At 42.3% G+C, this 25467-nt stretch overlaps 1 protein-coding gene across 7 annotated transcripts in view; it reads right to left on the reverse strand.

Moving 5' to 3' along the window:
• The window catches only part of msh3 (mutS homolog 3 (E. coli)), a 122119-nt gene that overhangs the window by 51675 nt on the left and 44977 nt on the right, over positions 1-25467 (reverse strand). Inside the window, exon 21 of one of the 7 annotated variants that reach the window (XM_061899855.1) lies at positions 12353-12736. The exons of 5 other annotated variants lie outside the window; for them this stretch is intronic. In XM_061899855.1, the coding sequence (XP_061755839.1) occupies positions 12547-12736 (190 nt within the window). In that variant the 3' untranslated portion in view covers positions 12353-12546. Of the gene's footprint in view, positions 1-12352; positions 12737-23316; positions 25030-25467 lie in introns of those variants that run through there. One more of the 7 variants, XM_061899873.1, reaches the window with a different exon arrangement.

Raw genomic sequence — 25467 nt, forward strand, 5'->3', positions numbered from 1 at the left:
TGCTGAGAGACAGATTAGTGTGTGGCATCAAGGATGATCGCATGCAACGTCGGTTGTTAGCGGAGTCAGAGCTAACGTTCGAGAAAGCTTTGGAGTTGGTACAGTCCATGGAAGCAGCGAACAGAGATGTGCGTGACATGCAGGGCAGAGCAGCAGCGGCTGCAGTAAATGTAAACACGGCGGCACAAGCGGTTTATGACATCGACATAAAACCTAAATGGAAGAATACGAGTGGGCAGGTGACGTGCTACAGGTGTGGGGCTGAGCACATGGCACCAGACTGCCGCTTTGTAAATGAGACATGCCATGGGTGTGGTAAGAAAGGACACCTGAGGAGAATGTGCAAGACAGCGCCCCCTAGTGACCAGCGGCGACAAGTTAAGGGGGGAGGAAAAATGGACAAGTCAATGACCAAGAAAGTAAAAAAACAGCAAACACATCACGTGGAAGAGTCCCAAGGGGCACAATCCAGTGAGGAGGAAGAGTTTTCAATGAACAATTTCAAAGACTCAAAATTGGAAAAAGTTGACCCCATAACCACACAGTTAGATTTAAATGGACATTGTGTGGAGTTTGAAGTGGACACTGATTGCAGTGTTACTATCCTGACAAGGAAAGAATATAGGAAGTTGTGGACGACTGGAAAAGCAAAGAAATTGCAAAAATGTCAAATTGTATTGAAAACATATACGGGTGGAAAAGTGCCAACCCTGGGGAAAGCCAGCGTAACGGTGACACACAAAGACAAAGTCAAACAGCTACCGGTAGTTGTGGTAGCAGGAGCAGGACCAAATCAATCAATCAATCAATCAATGTTTATTTATATAGCCCCAAATCACAAATGTCTCAAAGGACTGCACAAATCATTACGACTACAACATCCTCGGAAGAACCCACAAAAGGGCAAGGAAAACTCACACCCAGTGGGCAGGGAGAATTCACATTCAGTGGGACGCCAGTGACAATGCTGACTATGAGAAACCTTGGAGAGGACCTCAGATGTGGGCAACCCCCCCCCCTCTAGGGGACCGAAAGCAATGGATGTCGAGCGGGTCTAACATGATACTGTGAAAGTTCAATCCATAGTGGCTCCAAGACAGCAGTGAGAGTCCCGTCCACAGGAAACCATCTCAAGCGGATCAGCAGCATAGAGATGTCCCCAACCGATACAGGCGAGCGGTCCATCCTGGGTCCCGACGAGCGGTCCATCCTGGGTCTCGACTCTGGACAGTCAGTACTTCATCCATGGTCATCGGACCGGACCCCCTCCACAAGGGAGGGGGGGACATAGGAGAAAGAAAAGAAGCGGCAGATCAACTGGTCTAAAAAGGAGGTCTATTTAAAGGCTAGAGTATACAGATGAGTTTTAAGATGAGACTTAAATGCTTCTACTGAGGTAGCATCTCGAACTGTTACCGGGAGGGCATTCCAGAGTACTGGAGCCCGAACGGAAAACGCTCTATAGCCCACAGACTTTTTTTGAGCTCTAGGAATCACTAATAAGCCGGAGTCTTTTGAACGCAGATTTCTTGCCGGGACATACGGTACAATACAATCGGCAAGATAGGCTGGAGCTAGACCGTGTAGTATTTTATACGTAAGTAGTAAAACCTTAAAGTCACATCTTAAGTGCACAGGAAGCCAGTGCAGGTGAGCCAGTACAGGCGTAATATGATCAAATTTTCTTGTTCTTGTCAAAAGTCTAGCAGCCGCATTTTGTACCAACTGTAATCTTTTAATGCTAGACATGGGGAGACCCGAAAATAATACGTTACAGTAATCGAGACGAGACGTAACAAACGCATGGATAATGATCTCGGCGTCTTTAGTGGACAAAATGGAGCGAATTTTAGCGATATTACGGAGATGAAAGAAGGCTGTTTTAGTAACGCTTTTAATGTGTGACTCAAAGGAGAGAGTTGGGTCGAAGATAATACCCAGATTTTTTACAGAGTCACCTTGTTTTATTATTTGGTTGTCAAATGTTAAAGTTGTATTATTAAATAGAGGTCGGTGTCTAGCAGGACCGATAATCAGCATTTCCGTTTTTTTGGCATTAAGTTGCAAAAAGTTAGCGGACATCCATTGTTTAATTTCATTAAGACACGCTTCCAACTGACTACAGTCCGGCGTGTTGGTCAGCTTTAGGGGCATGTAAAGTTGGGTGTCATCAGCATAACAGTGAAAGCTAATACCGTATTTGCGTATGACGTCACCTAGCGGCAGCATGTAGATGCTGAAGAGTACAGGGCCAAGGACCGAACCCTGGGGAACTCCACACGTTACCTTAACATAGTCCGAGGTCACACTGTTATAGGAGACGCACTGCATCCTATCAGTAAGATAAGAGTTAAACCATGACAGGGCTGAGTCCGACATACCAATTCGTATTTTGATACGCTCTAATAAAATATTATGATCGACGGTATCGAAAGCAGCGCTAAGATCGAGGAGCAGCAACATAGATGACGCATCAGAGTCCATCGTTAGCAATAGATCATTAGTCAGTTTTGCGAGGGCTGTCTCAGTCGAGTGATTTGCCCTGAAACCGGATTGAAAGGTTTCACATAGATTGTTAAACGCTAAGTGCTCATTTAGCTGCTCTGCAACAATTTTTTCGAGGATTTTCGAAATAAAGGAATGGTGAGACACCGGTCGGTAGTTTACCATGAGGTCAGGATCGAGGTTAGGTCTTTTAAGGAGAGGATGAATAACCGCTTTTTTGAATGCAACGGGAACAGTGCCCGAGGAAAGTGATAAGTTTATAATATTTAGCACTGATGGACCTAATAATACAAAAAGCTCCTTGATAAGTTTCCCAGGAAGTGGGTCAAGTAAACATGTTGTTTGTTTTTTCCCATTTACACGTTGTAACAATCCTTCTAATGTTATTTCATCAAAACGAGAGAAACTATTTTGGATATTTGCAGTATCCGCCGTATATACAATCATATCTGTGTTACTATAACCCCGTTGTAGCTGGGACGCATTGTCTTTGATCTCCTTTCTAATAAGATCAATTTTCTTATTAAAGAACTTCATAAAGTCATCTGCCGAATGGGTGGAGCTACTGGAAGGAGTCCCTTGTTGGGTTAGCGATGCTACTGTACTAAACAAAAATTTTGGATCGTTTTTATTAATGCGGATGAGATTTGAGTAATAATTAGTTTTAGCTAAGGTAAGCATGCGTTTATAAGTTATTAAACTATCACTTGATGCTTGATGGTGCACCTCAAGTTTAGTCGTGCGCCATTTGCGTTCCAGCTTTCTACATAATAATTTCTGAGCTCTAATTTCTTCAGTAAACCATGGCGTACGCCTTTTTGGAGCCTTTTTTAACTTCAGCGGTGCTATACTATCAATGGTTTCGCGCAGGGCGTTGTTAAAGTTGTTAGTGAGGTTATCAATAGAGCCCACATACTTTGGGAACGGTGCCATTACCGAGGGCAGTAGGTCTGCAAGAGTCGTCGTTGTGGCAGCATTAATGTTGCGGCTGCTATAGCAGTTATTATTATTATTAGCTTGCCGAACATGAGTCTGAACTTCGAATTTTATAAGGTAATGATCGGACATTACTTTAGTATACGGGAGTATCATAACTTTGGAGACGGTGATACCTCTGACAAGCACTAGGTCTATCGTATTACCGCTGCGATGCGTCGGTTCATTTATTATTTGTGTAAGACCACAGCTATCAATTATAGTCTGGAGCGCCACGCACGGTGGGTCCAATGGGGTATTCATATGGATATTAAAGTCCCCCATTATAATTATATTATCGGCGTGCGTCACTAGATCAGCAACAAACTCTGAGAATTTACTAATAAAGTCCGAATAGGGCCCTGGGGGGCGGTAGATAACGGCCAGGCACAGAGGCAGAGGTGTGGCAGACTTCATAGAAAGCACCTCAAACGATTTATATTTATTATTTAAGTTAGGACTAAAGTTAAAGTTTTCGTTGTATATTAGTGCGACACCCCCTCCCCTTTTGAGGTGACGGGCAATATGCGCATTCGTATAGTTAGGAGGGGATGCCTCATTTATCGCAAAAAAGTCGTCTGGTTTAAGCCAGGTTTCGCTAAGACCGATGACGTTAAGGTTGTTGTCTCTAATGACCTCATTGACTAATAACGTTTTGGGAGACAAAGATCTGATGTTTAGAAAGCCCATATTATAGGTAGTGGGCTGTTTTAAGGAGTTGTTGATAAAATTATCCGTAGTAGCAATATTAATAATGTTGCGTTTATTATGCGCAGTGTACTTAAAATAATTACGACCATATCTAGGAATTGATATGACGGGAATTTTCAGATTGTCTACTTGGCGTTGCGATAAACTGAACGCATCATAATTTGCCACCTCAGTAGAACGCATGTCTAACTCTGACGTAGTCATAGACACAGTAGAAAAAACATTTTGTGAGTTGTGTATTATTCTACGAAAATTGCTATGTGTACAGGGATCATCCAGCCTGGCGCTGGCTAGTTCTAACTTAACTGACTCCATACCCAGGCTAGCAGGCTCTGTAATTGCCTGTGACCGGGCTTGCTCTAGTGCAGTTAGTCAAATGTGGCTCAATGCGAAGTCTATGTTCCGAGACAAGAGGATAGCGCCTTCCTGGTTAGGGTGAAGGCCGTCTCTCCTCAGCAAGCCAGGTTTGCCCGAGAAAGAGGGCCAATTATCAATAAACGTAAATCCCTGTTGTCTGCAGAAGCTATCCAGCCACCTGTTAAGAGAGACTAATCTGCTATATCTCTCATCATTGCCTCTCCCAGGCAGGGGGCCAGAGACAATTACTCGATGCCTGGACATCTTTCTGGCGAGATTACAAGCCCTGGCTATGTTTCTCTTTGTAATCTCTGATTGTCTCATCCTAACGTCATTGGAGCCAACGTGTATTACTATATTCGCATAACTAGTGGTGCGGTTAGCCTGCCGTACGTGTTTACTAGACCTGTTGCGAGTTAGCTCCCTAAGATTAGCTTCAATGTCAGGTGCTTTGCCCCCGGGAATACACTTAATTGTGGCTGGTTTGCTAAGCTTTATGTTTCGGGTGATGGAGTCCCCTATGACTAAAGTGTGGTGCCCGGTAGACTGGGGTGTAGGACTAGCTAAAGGGCTAAATCTATTATGCGTCTCAACCGGTACACCGTAGCTTGTAGGCCGATTAGGGCTGCTACAAGCTGGGCTAGTTAGCTCGCTACAGCTAACGCTAGCAGATGTGTCCGCAACATCTAAAGTTACGAAACTACACTGCTCTAACTGGCGGACACGGCTCTCTAGCAAAGCCAACCTATCCATGAGTAAAGTGCACGAAGCGCAGGAAGCCATACTCACAGAAACTTTCCGTCGCCGAGTCGAGTGCTAGCTGTCTTCGGGAAGTGGTGGTCACGGTGGCGGGGGAGAAGCTTCCTTCAGACCGGCGCTGCCTTTCTACGCTAGCCTCGTTAGCTTAGCAGCTAGCTAGCTGAGGGCGAAGTGGTGAGGACCAAACCTGCTGGGCCGAGCATGGCTCAGAGAGTTACACATGAATTGTGTGTATGTTAAAATGCTAGACCAACCACGGCTCACTCTGGAAGAGGTGCTTCAACAGAATGAAGACGTCTTTAAGGAGGGGCTCGGAACCTGGACAGGTCCGCCAGCCAAGATATACATCAACAATGACGTGGCGCCGAAGTTCTACAAGCCCAGACCGGTACCATTTGCCATGAGAAAGAAAGTTGAAGCGGAGCTTGAGAGGCTCACAGAGCAAGGGGTAATAGAACCAGTCAAGTTTGCAGAGTGGGCGGCACCAATTGGGCCTGTGCTAAAACCAGACAATTCAGTGCGCATTTGTGGTGACTACAAGCTCACAGTGAACTAGCTTCCAAGCTAGAACAGTACCTATTGCCAAGGATGGAAGACCTATTTGAGAAGCTCGCAGGAGGTGAAAAAATCACGAAACTAGACTTGAGCCATGCTTATCAACAAGTATCAGTAGACGAAGCATCAAAACCATTTGTAACTCTCAACACTCACAAAGGTCTCTTCCAGGTCAATCGTTTGCCATTCGGGGTATCCTCCAGTCCAGCGATCTTCCAGCGGCTGATGGAAGGGGTGATGGCGGGCATCCCTAACGTGGCAGTCTTCTTAGATGACATCTTGCTGACCGGGAAGAGTGACCGCGAGCACGTGGAGACGCTGAGTGAAGTCCTGCGGAGGCTACGAGAGGCGGGACTTCGATTGAAACGTAAGAAGTGTGCTTTCCTAGAGAGTGAGGCCGAGTTTCTGGGTCACATTGTGAACGCCTCGGGGCTTCACCCGCTACCGAACAAGGTACAGGCCATTCAGGAAGCCCCCGCGCCTAACAACATCACAGAGCTGAGAGCATATTTAGGACTCCTAAATTATTACAATCGATTCTTACCGAACCTCACGACGTTGTTGGCACCATTGCACAAACTGCTGCGTAAAGACATCAAGTGGCAGTGGGAAGAGGAGCAAGAGCGAGCGTTTGAGAAGTCCAAGGAACTCATGCAGTGGGGAGGGGGGGGGGGGAGTTATTTTGCACATTTTTGAACGGTTATGAATCACAAATAGGTTCGCACAATTGAATGTGTAATTTATTTAGTTTAGTGTAAGTTTAGAGTAAGTTTTAGCTTAAGGGGAGAGGGATGTAGTATTTGTATTATAGAGGGTCCGGTAGGCGGAACCCTCCTGTTTGGGGCAATACTTCCAGTGGGAACCTTTTGTGTGTTGCACTTCTTCCGGAGCACAGAAGTAAACTACCCCCTACTCTTCAGCCTAGTGTCGGCGCCCATTCATTCCAAAGTGTCAAGATACTACAAGGACCAGCGCCCTTTCCAGGGGGCATTTGTTTTCGTTCCATTTCTATGGTGAACGTTTTGTCAAAAAAACGCCTTGGTATGCAACATTTAATCCAAGATCGCGCTGTCGTGTGTGGCTGGCCGTCTACTGCTCTCAGTCTACTTTCAGTTTTTGTTGATTTTGTCCTGCTGCACTAAACAGTTCGAGTCTCTACTGGTGTATGATCACCAATGATTGTTGGTTTTCCAACCACCTATCAAAAATATTTTTTCTTTTGATTTTGGTGGTCCAAACAAAGTGCCCCCGTTGCTGTCAGGTATACCAGCCTACCTCTTCCGGTTTCCAGCCCTGAACTTTCCACGGAAGCGTCGCCGCGGCACCCGTAGTGGCCAGCGGGTAAAGCAGAGAGTACTGTTGGCGTGCTCTTCCAACGCTGCCCGGACGGGAAACAGATTAAGCGGTTCCGTTGTTCTTTTCTGGCCATCCGTGGATCCATCGGGTTACTCTGTACCACAAATTGTCTCCGATGAGAGACTCTGCACTCGCCGCACCTGTACAGCTCGGTGCTGCCAACATGGGGTGAATCCTTCAAATTTAAAGTTGCTGTGCCGGGATACCCGGTGTGCTGCGACGCCGGTCCCATCTCCTGCCAGAATTGGTCTGGTAAACGCCAGATCAGTGGCGAACAAAACGTTCCCACTCAGGGATTTTTTCGGGTCACGCTGTCTGGACTTCCTTTGCATTACGGAGACGTGGCTTGGTGGCGGTGAGTCCAGTGTTTTCTCCGAACTTCTGCCGGCAGACTGTTGCTATTTTAACTCTCCTCGTACCTCAGGCCGTGGAAGAGGAACGGCGACACTATAAAAATGACTATAAATGTAAGCAATGCTTACTTTCGTCATTTTTCGCCAGCTTTGAAATTACTTTATTTGAGGTGTGTCGTGCTGACGCGGTGTTGTGCGCTGTCATTTACCGCCCGCCCAAATACAATAAGGACTTCATCAATGATTTTTCGGACTTTTTAGCAGGAATTATTCCCTGCTATGATCATGTCCTCATTGTTGGAGATTTTAATATCCATGTAGGCGCCAGCGCCCCCCGCGACCCCAAAAAGGGAATAAGCAGTAGAAAATGGATGGATGGATGGATGCTGTCCCGACAAGCCACTGGTGAAGGATTTTTTTAAACCTTATAGACTCTTAATTTGACACAGTTTGTGTCTGGCCCCACACACGGACGTGGTCACACGCTTGATCTTGTCCTGTCATATGGTCTACCTCTGTCTAACTTGGACATTTGTGACAATGTACTGTCAGAACCATATGTCATACTTGAGGCCAGTTTTAACCGCTTGACAGCTGTCGAGTTTTTAACCCTTCCACTGCTGGTCTGTTTATTAAAACTTTTAACCAAGGTTTTATACCCTCTGGCTCTGTTTTTTCCTGACACTGAGAAACTTAGTGCATTGTTTGACTCCCCCTGTGAGACTGCCTTGAACTCAGTGGCTCCTTTAAAAATCAAAAAGCCCCAAAATAAATCAGAACCATGATTTAATGAGAGAACCCGTGCGATCAGACGCGAGTGCCACAAAGCTGAACGCAGGTGGAAGAAGGACAAGCTTCAGGTGTCACTCCAGATTTTAAAGGACTGTTGGCATCGATATCAGAGCACAGTAAAAGAGGAAAAAAGAGAACATTTGGCAAACATTATTGCCTCAAATGGTTTTGACCCTTGTGTTTTATTCAAACCATTTACTCTGTTCTTAATGCCCCTCAGCCTACATGCTTGGAACCCTCCTCTGAATTGTGCAATGCCTTTTTAGAGTATTTTATTGATAAGATTGCCACAACAAGGGCTCTCATTTCTGTTCTTACTTCTGACCCTTCTGTCCCTTTTAACTACTCAGCTGTTTTTAAATCAGTTTGAGCAAGTGACTCTGCGGCAGTTAGAAGAATTAACGAATCATATGAAGCCCTCAGGTTCCCCCCATGATGTTCTCCCTCCTACATTTTTTAAATAAGTGTTTTCTTGCATAGGGCAGCCTGATCTTAACATTTTAAATAGCAGTCTGTTTTCTGGTGTAGTTCCTACCAGTTTTAAACACGCCGTGGTTCAACCGCTTTTCAAGAAACCTGGTCTTGACAGTTCAGTTTTAGCCCCATTTCTAAGCTGCCTTTCCTCTCAAAGATCTTGGAAAAGATTGTTTTTACCCAGTTAATCACTTTTTTAGAGGACTGTGATATTTTAGAAGTCTTTCAATCTGGTTTTAAACCCCTCCATAGTACCGAGTCAGCATTACTAAGGGTTTTTAATGACAGCCTGAGAGCAACAGATTTAGGTGATCATGTGATTTTAGTTTTACTGGATATAACAGCAGCATTTGATACAATGGACCGTAATATTTTAATTAGCCGCCTACAGCATCATGTGGGCATTTGTGGTACTGCTTTGAGTTGGCTGAAGTCATATTTGACCGACAGGACTTTCTCTGTAAATGTTGCTGGTTTTGAATCCTCTGTTGCTCCATTGACATGTGGGGTCCCACAAGGCTCAGTTTTAGGACCACTGCTCTTTTCTATTCATTTAATTCATCTGGGTTCAATCCTAAGAAAGCATGATATTTGTTTTCATTGTTATGTCGATGACACACAAATTGATTTTCCGTTAAAGAGAAATCATGCCTCTTCAATGCAGCCACTACTTGCTTGCCTTGAAGATATCAAGGCCTGGATGGCGCTAAACTTCTTAAATTTCAATGAAAAGAAGACAGAAGTGATAGTGTTTGAACCTACTGGTACCTGTGAGCTCCCCCTGTTGACTTTGGCCCCTTGAATTTGCACATTAAGCCCATCGTCACCAACCTGGGCTTTCGTATCGACAGTGATTTTAAATTGGACCGTCAGATTGGCACAGTGGTGCAAGCTAGCTTTTTTTTTATTTACGTCAGCTGGCCAAGGTTAAAAAACACCTTTCTAGGCAACAGTTTGAGATAGTAATCCATGCATTTATTACATCTCGGCTGGATTACTGTAACTCTTTGTATTTTGGTATTAATCAATCCTCTCTCTCACGTCTGCAGCTGGCCCAAAATGCAGCTGCCCGACTTTTAACAAACAAGAAAAAGAGAGCACATTACTCCTGTTTTAGCCTCCCTCCACTGGCTGCCTGTGTCTTTTAGAGTTCATTTTAAAATTATCTTACCCATTTTTGAATCCTTACATGGTCTTGCCCCACCTTACCTCTCTGACTTCAAACTGTTTTTAACTTTACATTTTTTAACTGTTTTTAACTTTTTAAATGCTTTTTATCTAACAAATTGTTGTTAGGGTAATTTGTATTTGCTATTTCAATGTGTTTTTTACTTCTGTTTTAAATATTATTTTTTTAGTCTGTCCTTTGCCTTTATTTCTTTGTGGTGTACACACCTTTGTTCTTCAACTGTGGTTGTTTTTAAATAGCTTTATAAATAAAGTTGGTATGGTATGGTATGGTAACTAATAAAGCTTCTCAACGGGATATACAAACTTACAAAATATATGAAAGGTTCAGAACTTTTACAATAGGCTTATTGTAACAGAGAAAGACAGAATAAGAAACCTAAACATTAAAACCTCTGGTTCTACAGGACATGATCCCGTTCATCAGCCCCTTAATGCAGTAAAGTCTTCCGTAACACTTGGCAAAGACAAACAACAGTTTGAGATAGTAATCCATGCATTTCTTACATCTCGGCTGGATTACTGTAACTCTTTGTATTTTGGTATTAATCAATCCTCTCTCTCACGTCTGCAGCTGGCCCAAAATGCAGCTGCCCGACTTTTAACAAACAAGAAAAAGAGAGCACGTTACTCCTGTTTTAGCCTCCCTCCACTGGCTGCCTGTGTCTTTCAAGTTCATTTTAAAATGATCTTACTCATTTTTGAATCCTTACATGGTCTTGCCCCACCTTACCTCTCTGACTTTAAACTGTTTTTAACTTTTAATTTTTTAACTGTTTTTAACTTTTTAAATGCTTTTTATCTAACAAATTGTTGTGAGGGTAATTTGTATTTGCTATTTCAATGTGTTTTTTACTTCTGTTTTGAATATTATTTTTTTAGTCTGTCCTTTGCCTTTATTTCTTTGTGGTGTACAGCCCTTTGTTCTTCAACTGTGGTTGTTTTTAAAGGGCTTTATAAATAAAGTTGGTATGGTATGGTATGGTAACTAATAAAGCTTCTCAGCAGGATATACAAACTTACAAAATATATGAAAGGTTCAGAACTTTTACAATAGGCTTACTGTAACAGAGAAAGACAGAATAAGAAACCTAAACATTAAAACCTCTGGTTCTAAAGGACATGATCCCGTTTTCAGCCCCTTAATCCAGTAAAGTCTTCCGTAACACTTGGCAAAGACAAACAATCCCAAAACAGAATGTTTCCAACTCAATTTGTGACAGTTGCGATCAGATGAAATGTTGCATGTAGCTCCATAACAACGGTGGTTGAATGTTAATTTTGGACTAACGAACCTGGATTGAAAACCAAATCTCTGGAGTTGGTGTGTAAAGCCGGAGAGGAACCTTCGTATCCCGTATGAGCCAGTTTCAACGTGTGGGATACAACCCGGAAACGGATACCATACAATAAAAACGTAGCAACATTTGTCAGGAATTTTATTTGCTTCACAAATTAAAAGAACAGAACAGCTAAGGAAATGTAAAATGCCAGCTTAATTCAGACACCCAAATGAAATACGAATTAGATGAAAGATAATAAAATGGTATATTAAAGGTAAATAAAGCGTACACAAACCTCTTCACGCTCCATTTGTGCACTCCAAACTGTATTCTGCACAACTTGAAAGATATTCTAGACCATTGCAAACTTCATCTGGAACAGTATCAACCATAGAACGAACAGTCTTTTCCTTCGGATTTAAAACTCCTTCCGTCAATCGACAAGAGTCTTATGAATAGACTCCGCCAGTTTGTCATTGCTACAGCACAACCTATCAGCTGTACAACACAGAGTTGATAACATTCTTACCAGCCCACAGGCCAAAGAGAAAGAGCATAGGCATTTGAGGGAAGCCCTTAAAACCTGTGGTTACCCCAGCTAGTCGTTGTGAAACGTGCATCCAGTTCCAGAAACAACAAAAACAGTGGATGAGGAGGAAAAAATGTGACATCTGCAAAAATATTGTCATTACGTATGTATCAGGTCTATCTAAGAAACTCAGAATAATTCTTAGTACACTTCAAACCAGGCAACACCTTGAGACAGTGACTAGTGCATCCTAAAGACCGGACACCCCACACCCACAAAAACAATCTGGTGTAGAGCATCCAGTGAAATGATGAATGCACTGATTCATATATTGGGGAAACAAAACAACCACAAAGCCAAAACATGGCACAGCATAGACGGACAAACTCTTCAATTCAATCCAATCCAATCCACTTTATTTATATAGCACATTTAAACAACAATAAAGTTTCCAAAGTGCTGCACAGCCATGTTAAAAACAATTGTAAAAAAAATACAAATTAAAAATTAAAAATAAAAATATATATATTATGCTCCACCAATGACTGAATAAAAACAAAAAATAAATAAATATAAAACCAATAAAAACAATGTAAAAACAAATATGATTAAAAACTATTTTAAAGGGTAAAATCAATTAAAACAGTAAAATAGAAATCTAAGTGTATAAAAAACACAGAGGACAACAGAGGACAGAGGACCACACAACTCACGAAGTGTTAAAAGCCAAAGAATAAAAGTGGGTCTTAAGATGAGACTTAAAACACTCCACTGTGGAAGCAGTTTGAACATGGAGCGGCAGAGTGTTCCAGAGCTTAGGGCCGACCACAGAGAAGGCCCTGTCTCCCCTGGTCTTAAGTCTGGTCTTGGGCACCACGAGCTGGAGCTGGCTCTCGGACCTCAGAACGCGCGCAGGAATGTAAATTTGGATGACGTCCGAGATATATTGAGGTGCCAGTCCATGTAAAGATTTAAAAACAAACAGCAATGTTTTAAAATCAATTCTAAAATGAACAGGGAGCCAGTGCAAACTCTGAAGAATTGGGGTTATGTGAATTATATTTATATAGCGCTTTTCTCTAGTGACTCAAAGCGCTTTACATAGTGAAACCCAATATCTAAGTTACATTTAAACCAGTGTGGGTGGCACTGGGAGCACGTGGGTAAAGTGTCTTGCCCAAGGACACAACGGCAGTGACTAGGATGGCGGAAGCGGGAATCGAACCTGCAACCCTCAAATTGCTGGCACGGCCACTCTACCAACCGAGCTATACCGCCCCACAGTTATATGCTGGCGTTTCCTGGCCCCTGTTAAAAATCGTGCTGCCGCGTTCTGGACTAATTGCAACCGGGAGAGAGCTTTTTGGCTAATGCCAGCATAAAGTGCATTGCAGTAGTCCAGGCGACTTGAAATAAAAGCATGCACGACTTTTTCTAAAAGGTTAAAAGATAAAAACGGTTTAACCTTTACTAAAAGACAAAGGTGATAAAAACACGATTTTAAAACGCCATTGACTTGTTTGTCTAGTTTAAAATCGCTGTCTATAGTGACGCCAAGGCTGGTGACTTTGGGACGCACATAATTTTGCAATGGTCCCAAGTCAGTGAGGGCCGGACCAAAAACTAAAATTTCCGTTTTTCCCTCATTCATTATTAAAAAATTCTGGGCTAACCAAGCCTTGACGTCATGTAGACAGTTAAGAAGAGGTGTCAGGGGGCCGTGGCTTTTTGAAATCGGCATATAAATTTGGCAGTCATCTGCATAAAAGTGATAAAACACTACATGTTTCTTAAAAATATCTCCAAGAGGGAGGAGATAAAGAGCGAACAGGATGGGGCCTAAAATAGATCCCTGGGGGACACCACAGTAAAGCGGGGCAGAAGAGGAGGTGGCGTCCCCCAGCCTGACAGAGAAGGACCTCTCAGACAGGTAAGATCTGAACCACTCTAACGCAGTCCCCCTGACACCCACGCAGTCTCTCAGGCGGTCTAAAAGAATTGTGTGGTCGACTGTGTCAAAGGCAGCTGTAAGATCTAAAAGCACTAAAACGGCAGAGCTGCCAGAATCAGACATTAAAAGCAAGTAATTAAAAACCTTTAAAAGTGCAGATTCAGTACTGTGCAAAGCTTTGTATCCAGACTGAAATGGATCTAAAGTGCTATTTTCATCTAAAAAAAGGCTGCAGTTGTGCCAGAACACATTTCTCCAAAATCTTTGACACAAAAGGTAATTTGGAAATGGGCCGATAATTTGACAAACTTGTCGGATCAAGACCTGTTTTTTTTAATCAAAGGCTCAAAAACAGCTCTTTTACAAAAGGAGGGGACACAGCCAGAAATCAAGCTGCTGTTGATGATGTTCCTAACAGACGAATCAATAGTGTCCCAGATTTCTTTAACAAAGCGAAGGGGGACTGGGTCTGTGGGACATGACGAGGGTCAAGACTCAGCTGTTTACTTGCGACTCAGCGAGAAACAGCACTCTTTTGGACACAAAAATGTAAAGATTGTGGACAGGAAGCCACAGGGTGCCCCTTCCTCACGTCCACGTCACGCCCAGAGCCGTGGCGTGCCGCAGCGCTCCACGCCATGAGGGCTGCAGGATGGTGATGGAACCCGTGCATCCCAGTCCTCCTCAGAAGCCCCTGCCCGCCGACCCGAGGACGTCCCACCTGCTGCGGGCCCCTGCCCCGTCGTCAATACCCGGCTCAGTGCGACCTGAAAGGAGCGGCGCCAAGCAGCCCGCCACGCTACCAAAGCCTTGCATCGTCGCCAACGTCAAATACAGCAGATGAGACGTGAGGATGATGATGATGATGATGATGATGATGATGATGAAGACATTTGCACTAAGCCCCGCCCCCCATCCGCCTGTGGTGCTACAAGTTCAGGTACGTGGAAATGAACTATTTATATGATCCCTATTTATTTCCCACGCTGCACTGTGCCTGACAAGAGCCAAGGACCATGACTTTCATCTCATTAACGTCACCATGGTTACTTAGTCATATTATTATTCGGAATACCGTGTTTCCTCGAATTGCCGCCGGGGCGCTAATTCATTTAAAACCTCTTCTAACTCCGGCGCTTACCAAGGGCATGCGGTAAATTTAGGCCTGCGCTTATAGATTTGAGTGTGATGTAAGGATACCATCATGAAAAGCACACTTAATAAAAAAAAACGTTATTATGGTCTTGCCTTTGCTTATGAATGAGGTCCATGCGCATCTCCTTCTGATCAGGGGCATCGATGGCTTGTTTGTAGAAGTCTTCCTTGTCTTTCTTCGGTTTTTAAAAGTCTCGATGGAGATCTTCCTTTGTTGCCTCTTGCTTCGATTGAAAGCCCAGTTTATAAAACTGTTTTAATTTATATATGTAGTCCTCCATGTTAAAAGTGAAGCGAGAGGAAAAAATAGACGATCGCTGATCGCTCTTGCTGTTTGTTGTCGCTTCTTCTGCAGCCGAGTGGTCGCGGGAGGGATCGCTGGCGCCCTCTACCACCAGGAGGCGGGAGTCATTTAATTACTCGTGTTTAACACACGCGGCTGCGGTGTATTGATAGAACGTGGCTGCTTACTGTTCTTTTTGGCATGTTCAATAGCTTGGACCTTGGGGCGGTATAGCTCGGTTGGTAGAGCGGCCGTGCCAGCAACTTGAGGGTTGCAGGTTCGATTCCCGCTTCCGCCATCCTAGTCACTACCGTTGTGTCCTTGGGCAAGACACTTTACCCACCTGCTCCCAGTGCCACCCACACTGGTTTAAATGTAACTTAGATATTGGGTTTCACTATGTAAAGCGCTTTGAGTCACTAGAGAAAAGCGCTATACAAATATAATTCACTTCACTTCACCAGCTGCTAGACTAGATCTGACCAATCTAAGTCTACACTAGATCTGACCAATCTGAGTCTTTGAGCATGAACTGACGAAGTTTACACAGATGAGAGGCGAAACCTCTTCTAAGACAGGGGTCGGCAACCCGCGGCTCTTTGACCACTCTGATGTGGCTCACCCACAAACTTGCCGACAGCCCGGAGAAGTCCGATAGATTTCCAATTTTAATGTCTCTATAAGAAATGTCCCGGGTAAACATTTTTTGATTTTCACCCAGACATCAACTTTGACGGCGTGCCGTGATGACAACGCCTCTAACACCCTTTCAATATGTCATCGCGCCAGGATTTTCACCGTGCTATCTGCGTGCCAGCCGTCCGGATGCGACCTCTATCTGAACGCACACGCAACTGCAAGGCATACTTGTTCAACAGCCATACAGGTCACACTGAGGGTTGTGGTATAAACAACTTTAACACTCTTATTAATATGCGCCACGCTGTAAACCCACACCAAACAAGAATGAAAAACACATTTCAGGAGAACATCCACACTGTAACACAACATAAACACGACAGAACAAATACCCAGAATACCATGTATCCTGACTCTTCCGGGCTCCATTATACACCCAGCTACCACCAACCCAACCACCCAACCTCGCCCACCTCAACCGACGCACGGAGGGGTGGGGTTGTGGGGGGGTTAGTTGGGTTGGTGGCAGCTGGGTGTATAATGGAGCCCGGAAGAGTCAGGATACATGGTATTCTGGGTATTTGTTCTGTCGTGTTTATGTTGTGTTACAGTGAGGATGTTCTCCTGAAATGTGTTTGTCATTCTTGTTTGGTGTGGGTTCACAGTGTGGCACATATTAGTAAGAGTGCTAAAGTTGTTTAAACGGTCACCCTCAGTGTAACCTGTATTGCTGTTGAATAAGGATGCCTTGCAGTCTCTTACGTGTCTGCAATAGCCTCGTCAAACAATTATTTGGGCTGGCAAGCTATTTGCACAAGCTGTAGAGGGCGGTAGTGACATCATTGTACGCCCTCATTATTGCTCATTGGGTGATCACCGGGGTACATTCGAGAGAATAATTACTCTTAAATTCAGGAGTCTCCCGGGAAAATTGGGACGGTTGGCAGGTGTGACGCTGACAAGCGCCATTCATATGAAACTCGCGGGCTGCACTAACATTACATTTTCATATTAAGGTGCGGGCCGCGTGTCTGAGACCCCTGGTTTATACATGACACAAAGCAAAAAAAAACTCTGTATGCAGTATTATTTCATTATAATTTTCAAAAGAGTCATGTGGCTCCCATTGTTGCTTTACTTTGTGAAACGGGTCAAAATGGCTCTTTGAGTGGTAAAGGTTGCCGACCCCTGTTCTAAGACAAATCAAACAGTCCAGTTGCGATCGATTGAAAGCCCCTCAGTGTATGGGAGGCACATGGCGTATGACCAATAGTTGTATTAGAGAAAGTGCATGGACACAATACAAAAAACCTAACTATTTGAGAAATTGGACTAATTTAGTGGATGGAAAGGCAGTGAGTGCCGCTCACACTGGTGTATGAATGTTTTGTGGCGGTCGGAAGGGCCGTAGGCGCAAATTGGTACCCACACTTCCGTCAGTCTGCCGCAAGGCAGTTGTGGCTACAAATGTAACGTACCGCCACAATGTCTGAATGTGGAATGAATGAATGATGAGTTCTCAGATCTCTGTGAAGCGCTTTGAGTGTATAAAAAAGTGTTTATAAATCTGATCCGTTATTATAATTAAGTGGGAGAGACTGTATCTGGGACAAGTGTTTTTGATCCAAAAAACAAGTTGGGTGTTTAAAGTATCCTCAGAGAGCACCATTTTTTTTTACCTTTCATGGGCACATAAACGATCAACTATTTACAGGAATTTCCTTTATCAAATATAAATCCACAATTTAAAATCATTTTTTTAGTTTTGTATTACATTTCTGTGTGTTACAATAAACTTATGATAACAATTCTAGACTGTTTATATATTTATAAGATCTAAAAATTGTTTTCCTAATTGTTTATCTATGGCGTGGCATCTAAAACTGTGTGAAACAGCACACTTTTTTAAGGCTCATTGACAATCAATCATGGGGATCAGTTCAGACAGGATAGTCCATTAAACACCCACACAGCATTTTATTACCCCTCACTATATCAGCTTCTAAACTATCCACACTATCCATTTCCTTGTCATTCATTAGAGCACAAACCTAATAAAATTAACATCACATGTCATAGGAGAGGGACTTAACTGACAAACTTTCTTTCTGTGACTTCAGTCCAAATTAGAAACTAATAGGATGATAGAGGCGACGGATGAGGTGAAAACAGGACAGCGCTCTTTTCTCTGCGGGCACTAATTAGCTCTCAGATGCATTTTTCTAATAGACAGGGAATAATAACCTTCACCCCCAATCAAATCCCCTGGCTTAACAACACAGGAACTATCCCCTCCCACACGATTAAACACAGTCTGCCTCTGCAATATGATTCCTCTACCTAAAGCATGCAATAATTGGTTCCTAATTCCTAAACAAATGTTGACTCTAATGCTGACATGCAAGTTTATCATGGCCACTTTTTCTGAAAAAATATTAAATTTCAGTTGCTGAGAAGCTCAACATTACGATCTTCAACTGAACTGGTGGGTCATTGGCGTACAGCGGACAATTATAATGTGTCTGTATTTTTGTTTTTTTTAAACTGACACTATCATGAAACCTATATTTACTCTATAGACAGCTGTTACACAAACAGCTATTAAAAGGATGATGGATGGAAAGAGAGGAAAATGGAGACCCAGGGCAACACAGACAACTAACATTAAAGACTGGACCAGGCTCAGCTACTGTGAATGCGTCAGAAAGGCACAAAGTCGAGAGAAATGGCAATCCATTGAACTCAACCGGCAAACTGCAAATGAAACCTGATGATGATATTAACTAAGGAAATTTTTAGAATAACATTTTAAAATTCTTAACTGTTATAGTAGAAGTGAATCATTGTCAAACATAGAAGGGAAGAACAACAACACTCAAGCTGAACTTTAATGACGAATTAAGATGATTCATGACGCATATAACTTTTTGACATCAACAGTCATTCACATGTATAAACAAGTTAACCACAGTAAAATATACAACAAACCCCTATACCTTAATTTTTATGACAAGTGTGAGATAGGCTCCAGCAACCCCCACACGCCCCTGAAAGGGACAAGCGGTAGAAAATGGATTGAAGGATAGGTTATGACCTTCTGTATGTACAGTAAGGCTGTCTTCAACTGAAGATTTTCATAGCTGACTCTGATTTGTTAGATTTTGCCTACAGTCAACTATCGGTCGACACTATGGCATTGTTTTTATTTTAAGATAAAATAAGCAGATTGTGACAATTGTGGTGTATAGTGAGTGGGCACTAGGCGTCAATGTAACGTCACATGATCTGTGATTCTTTCAGATGCTTATACAGCAGGGGTCGGCAACCTTTACCACTCAAAGAGCCATTTTGACCTGTTTCACAAAATAAAGAAAACAATGGGAGCCGCAAAACTCTTTTGAAATTTAAAATTAAATAACACTGCATACGTTTTTTTTTTTCTTTGTGCTCTGTATAAACCGGGGGTCTCAGACACGCGGCCCGCACCTTAATGAGAAAATGTAATGTTAGTGCGGGCCGCAAGTTTTACATGAATGCCCTTAACAGCATTACACTTATGTTGAAGAGGTTCATTTACACTTGCCAACCCTCCTATATTTTCCGGAAATCCCCGAATTCACAAAGTATCTATTCTCGCGAATATCTGATGATATTCATCCAAACAACAATAATAAGGGAGTGCTATGAAAGCGCTGCCTTTAACGCCCTCTACAACATGCACAAACAGCTTACCAGCCCAGTAACACATTGTATGTGGCTCCTGAGACGCACGCTCACCGCTGCAAGACATATTTGTTCAACAGCCATACAGGTTACACTGAGGGTTGTAATATAAACAACTTTAACACTCTTACTAATATGCACCACACTGTGAACCCACACCAAACAAGAATGGCAAACACATTTCGGGAGAACATCCGCAGTGTAAGACAACATAAACACAACAGTACAAATACCCAGAATCCCATACGCCCTGACTCTTACTGGCTACATTATACCGGCCCGATAGCACCAACTCTCCCCCCCTCCGTGCGCCGGTTGAGGTGGGCGGGTTTGGTGTTAGCGGGTGTGTATAATAGCCAAAAAGAGTAAGGGACGCATGGGATTCTGGGTATTTGTACTGTTGTGTTTATGTTGTCTTACAGTACGGATGTTCTAACGAAATGTGTTTGTCATTCTTGTTTGGTGTGGGTTCACAGTGTGGCGCAGATTAGTAAGAGTGTTAAAGTTGTTTATATTACAACCCTCAGTGTAACCTGTACGGCTGTTGAACAAGTATGCCTTACAGGTATATGCGTAAGTTGACAAGAGCTGCGTATAGCATGCGACCGGGCGACAAGCAGATAGCATTGTGTAAAAGCGGACGCGACGACATGTTAAAGAGGAAGTTAAAAGCAGGGCCACCATGGCACGCACTAAATATTGTAGACCGGGTAAAGACCGGAGAATGTTGTCCCCGAGTGATTCCTGGGAGAGGCACCAAACTCCGGAAACCTCCCGAAATAATCGGGTGGGTTGTTGATTATGCAGCTGAGCCACATCAGAGTGACCAAAGAGCCGCATGCGGCTCCGGAGCCGCGGGTTGCCGACACCTGTTATACAGGAATAGTCTTTCATTAATGTGAACAAAACAGAAATCTCATTTGAAACTTTTCTCACCTTAAGAAAAGGCTAAACCACTCTAATGAAAAAGTAAACACGATGTGGATTGGATTGTTTAGGGAGGTCCTCGGCTCAATCTGGTGGTATGCGGATAAGACATCAAACTTGACTATGAAGTAAAAGACGTAACAAAGTTTCAGTATGGGAATCTGCAAAAAGATCATAACCTTTACCAGCAAAAAGAGCTACACAAGGCGGTGCGTCCGCATGTCCGTCATTTCCAATTGCCAATGAATTCCACCTGTGCTTATGGTGGGATTCAGACAGCCAGAGGCGCACAATGCCAGGGAGACCTTCCTGTCTGACTGTGGGGCTTCCTAACAACTCCAGTCCCGCAAGAAGAAACACCTTACCAACACTATTAGACAGCCCAAATGTACAGTATTCTTCTTTTCTTTTTATGTTCTTAACACCTCTTTGTTTGTTTTCTTTTTGAAAAAAGTGGAACAAAAAGCCAGAAAAATGTTGAATAAAATGCAAAATAGGCACATAGTTTTATGACTTTAGAGGCATGTTTTTCCGATTGTAAATTGTATTGCCAAAGTGGACTTTGACTTGAAAGGTTCCACTGGTCTAATAAAAAATAGGACAAAATTCATGAATGTTAGTGGTCAAACTGTATGTATTTGTACAGTACCAGTCACAAGTTTCCTTACCTTATGCTATTCAATCAGCAAGTGTGTCTGAATGTTTGACTGGTACTGAATGTGTGTTGACTACATACAAGCTGACTCAAAGGCTATATTTACATGAACTGCAATAACTGAATATTGACTTTTTTACTAATTAAAAAAATACCACTGTCTACAACACTAACATCTACATGAGCGGTTTAGAGAGTATTCAAATCATAATCCTGTTTATAGTCATGAACTAGTGCGAGAATGGACTCGCTACCCACTCTACGTGGTCATACATTCCTTTTGGAATTTAATCATGCCCATTTGTTTTGAATTTGGAAGCAGAGCTACAGTTGTTTTTTTTTCAGTCCTTTTTTTTGCAGTCATCCTGTCCTGGTTTAGTCTTTATTCTGCAGGTATCAGAAAATCTAATTTAATGCTTCTTATAATATAACTTAAAACAATTTTAATGGCCATGATATCCTATTGCAGATCTTTAGTATGTAGTGGGTACTGAAATTATTCAGACCCCTTTAATTTTTTCACTCTGTGTAATTGCAGCCTTTGTTAAATTAAAAAAAGAAAAAGCAGAATAGTAGAAATGTTTGCTAATTGCACAATACTTTGTTGATGCATATTTGGCAGCAGTTTATAGTCTTTTTGAAAATGATGCCACAAGCTTAGCACACTTTGGGCAGTTTCAGCCATTGCTCTTTACCCATTTCTCTTCGCAGCACCTTTCAAGCTACATCAAGTTGGATGGAAGCGTTTGTTTTCATCCAGGATGTCTCTGTACTTTGCTGCATTCATCTTAGTTTAGTCAAAGAAGTGACCAAGAACCCAATGGTCACTCTGTCATAGCTACAGCCTTTCTTTGTGGAAAGAGGAGAACATCCAGAAGGACAGGCATCTCTGCAGTAAACTACCAATTAGGCCTGTATGATATAATGGTTTATATATATAAAGGCTTCACGGTGGCAGAGGGGTTAGCGCTTCTGCCTCACAATACGAAGGTCCTGAGTAGTCAGGGTTCAATCCCCGGCTCGGGATCTTTCTGTGTAGAGTTTGCATGTCCTCCCTGTGAATGCGTGGGTTCCCTCTGGGTACTCCGGCTTCCTTCCACTTCCAAATACATGCACCTGGGGATAGGTTGATTGGCAACACTAAATTGGCCCTAATGTGTGAAAGTGATTGTGAATGTTGTCTGTCTATCTGTGTTGGCCCTGCGATGAGGTGGCAACTTGTCCAGGGTGTACACCGCCTTCCGCCCGATTGTAGCTGAGATAGGCACCAGAGCCTTCCGCGACCCCAAAGGGAATAAGCAGTAGAAAATGGATGGATGGATGGATGGATGATATAATGGCCAGACGGAATCTATTTCTTAGTAAAAGGTTTGTTAAAATGCCATGAAAAACAAAACCATCTGGTCTGATGAGACAAAGTTTGAACTGGTGAATGGCGTGAATGCCAGGCATCATGTTTGGAGGAAACCATGCACCGCTCATCAACAGGCTAATACCATCCCTACAGTGAAGCATGTTGGTGGCATCATCATGCTCTGGGGATGTTTTTCAGCAGCAGGAATTGGGAGACTAGTCAGGATAGAGAGAAAGATGAATGCAGCAATGTATAGAGACATCCTGGATAAAAACAATGCTTCCCATTCAATCTGATGGCGCTTGAGAAGTGCTGCAAAGAGGAATAGGTAAAGAAGCAAAGAGGAATAGGTAAAGAAGAATGGGTGAAACTACCCAAAGATAGGTGTAGCAAGCTTGTGGCATCGTATTCATAAAGACTTGAGGCTGCAATTGCTGCCAAAGGTGCATCAACAAAGGTCTGAATACTGATGTACATGTGATTTCTGAGTTAGTTTTTTTTTAAATAAATTAGCAAAAAATTTGACATTTGTTTTTTTCTTGCTGAGTGTACAATAATGAGAAATTAAATGTATGTTTTTGATATTAGCAAAATGAAACAAAGAGTGAAAAATTCAAAGGGCTCTGGATACTTTCCGTACCCACTGTATATAGTCAAAAGCATAAATATCTCTCTACAAACAAAATTATAAGCATTTGAGAATAATAATGTTAAATAGTTGAAAGGTTTGCATAATGTAATCATAATATGTAGTAATAACAATGCAAGTAACCCCTTCAAACACACTGTGTTTACTGTAGTATTTGTTACCATTGTAATTGGAAGGGTAATAACTTAATTATCCTAAATAGGTAAAAAAACATAAATAAAAAATTGACTCTCAATATTTTTTTGCAAAAATTGCATTTCAATTAATATATAACATCTTGAAGTGCAGTTTTTTCCCCAATTGGAAAAACTGAGTCAGGTGGTTGTTTTTTTTGTTGTTGTCTTTTATTGGGCAAAAAGTGTTACCTAAGGGTGAGTTTGCATTGCTTATGACAATAAAAGTTGATCACAGTCCTGTTTACATCAAAGGGAACCTCATTCTTCTTAGGTAAAAAATGTAAGTGCAAAATGCACGCACACACACACAGAAATACACAGAAACACACGTATGCACGCTCCCGGTATGCTGACAGGGTTTTGGCTCCCACTGAGTTAACTCAGAAGAACATGTTTAAACCCACAAAAAGGGACTATTACGCACATCTGCAAGACATTGTGTCGAAGTACAGAGTGCAGCAGAGTGCAGCACAACCACAAACACAGGCAGAATATTGTATATTGTATAGTTGGGAGTGGAAAGTGGAAATAATGCTTAATAGACTTCAAGGATCTCCTCCATGAAGACGCGCATGTATTGTATTATGTGAGGGCTCCCATGCCGCTGCACCACGGTTCATCTCCCGTGTGGTAAAGGACACGATGAGATTACCACGGATTAGCCTGAGAGTCACTCCTAAAAATACACTTCACATGATGATACTAGGAGACAGTTTATCCTTTTTTCCTTTTTTTTTGTTGCTCTTCAGGTTGTCAGACAGACTCGTCACATGCAATTACTCTAATAGGAAATAACAGCGCTTCAGTGTCACCATAGCAACTGTCTATCAATGGCCAGAGAAATACTGTCATTTTCCTTCTTGTTGCGAACACTTACCAGGCATTTCATTAGGGACACTTAGCCTTTCTTGATATTATTAGCAGTAGCATTGAGGTACTTATATATTTATACATGGAAATACTAATCAATATTAATAACATTATTATTATTATTCAAGTCAGGAGGGAGGAATTAAGGGAGCACTCCAGTCATTCGTTCTATTTGTGTTCCAAATAGAACAAATGACTACACGTTTTTTTGGAGTTTTGCCGTTCACAATCCTTATGATAGACACGTTTGTTTGTTTTTTTGTTGCGTTCTAACTTGTAATGATTGGCTCGTTTTAGGTGCCTAGCAAAGCAGCTAATTGGAGCAATCCATCCTTCCTCTAAATCACAAATGCATCCAAAAACCGCCAACAATACTTAATTTACGTTCAGTAAACTGTATGATAACCAAGCTGCAGCGACATTGTTATTGTAACTCATTGCCTTGCTATCCTCTGCCTTACCGTTACAATCATAATACAGTATCTGTAAAATATTAGCCCACTTTTCATTTTTTGTTTTTACACAACTAACAATGTATGTAGTTGTAATAACAAGCACGACATGCTGCATAGCGACTTACTCAATGAACAGTTGTTTGGTCAAGCTGACCGGGGACGTGTCTTCACAGTTAAATTTGAGCAAGCACTCCATTTCTGTCAACATAGCCTGGATCCAAGCACCACATTTACACAGTTAAGACTCTCTTGGTTTCCATCTGCTCCCACATTTCACCCTCTCTTCTTGCTCGCTAAGCCAGCAGTTCATCCTCCGTGTATTTAGCTTAAAAAAAATAAGGTTTTGAATCCAAGTCTGCCATGATTAGAACACACACATTTGCGGAATTAGGAAGTGCGCTGCTTTGAGCGCGCAAATAAATGCATAAGAATATAACTTTCGGAAATGCAAAAATTACCAAAATACGGTAACAATTGTACATATTACATATGGTTATGAATGTGTCTGTTGCAATGTATATATATATATATATATATATATATATATATATGTATATTTACTTGCAACGTATATTAGACTGTAGATGATTAGACCATTAGACTGTACAACTCCTCTCTGGGGAGGGCGGCGGGGGGTACTAGGATGACAGGATGCAAAACAATAACAGTGCAATACTTTTTCATTACATGGTCACTACTGCTTAGTTTCTCTAGTTATATTCTAATTTTACTGTTATATTTTTATTCCCAGTGTTGGTTTTTATTTTTATTCTTATTGTAGTATTTTTCTATT

Source organism: Nerophis ophidion, linkage group LG01 (assembly GCF_033978795.1).
Source record: "Nerophis ophidion isolate RoL-2023_Sa linkage group LG01, RoL_Noph_v1.0, whole genome shotgun sequence".
In the NCBI taxonomy this organism is placed as follows: domain Eukaryota; kingdom Metazoa; phylum Chordata; class Actinopteri; order Syngnathiformes; family Syngnathidae; genus Nerophis; species Nerophis ophidion.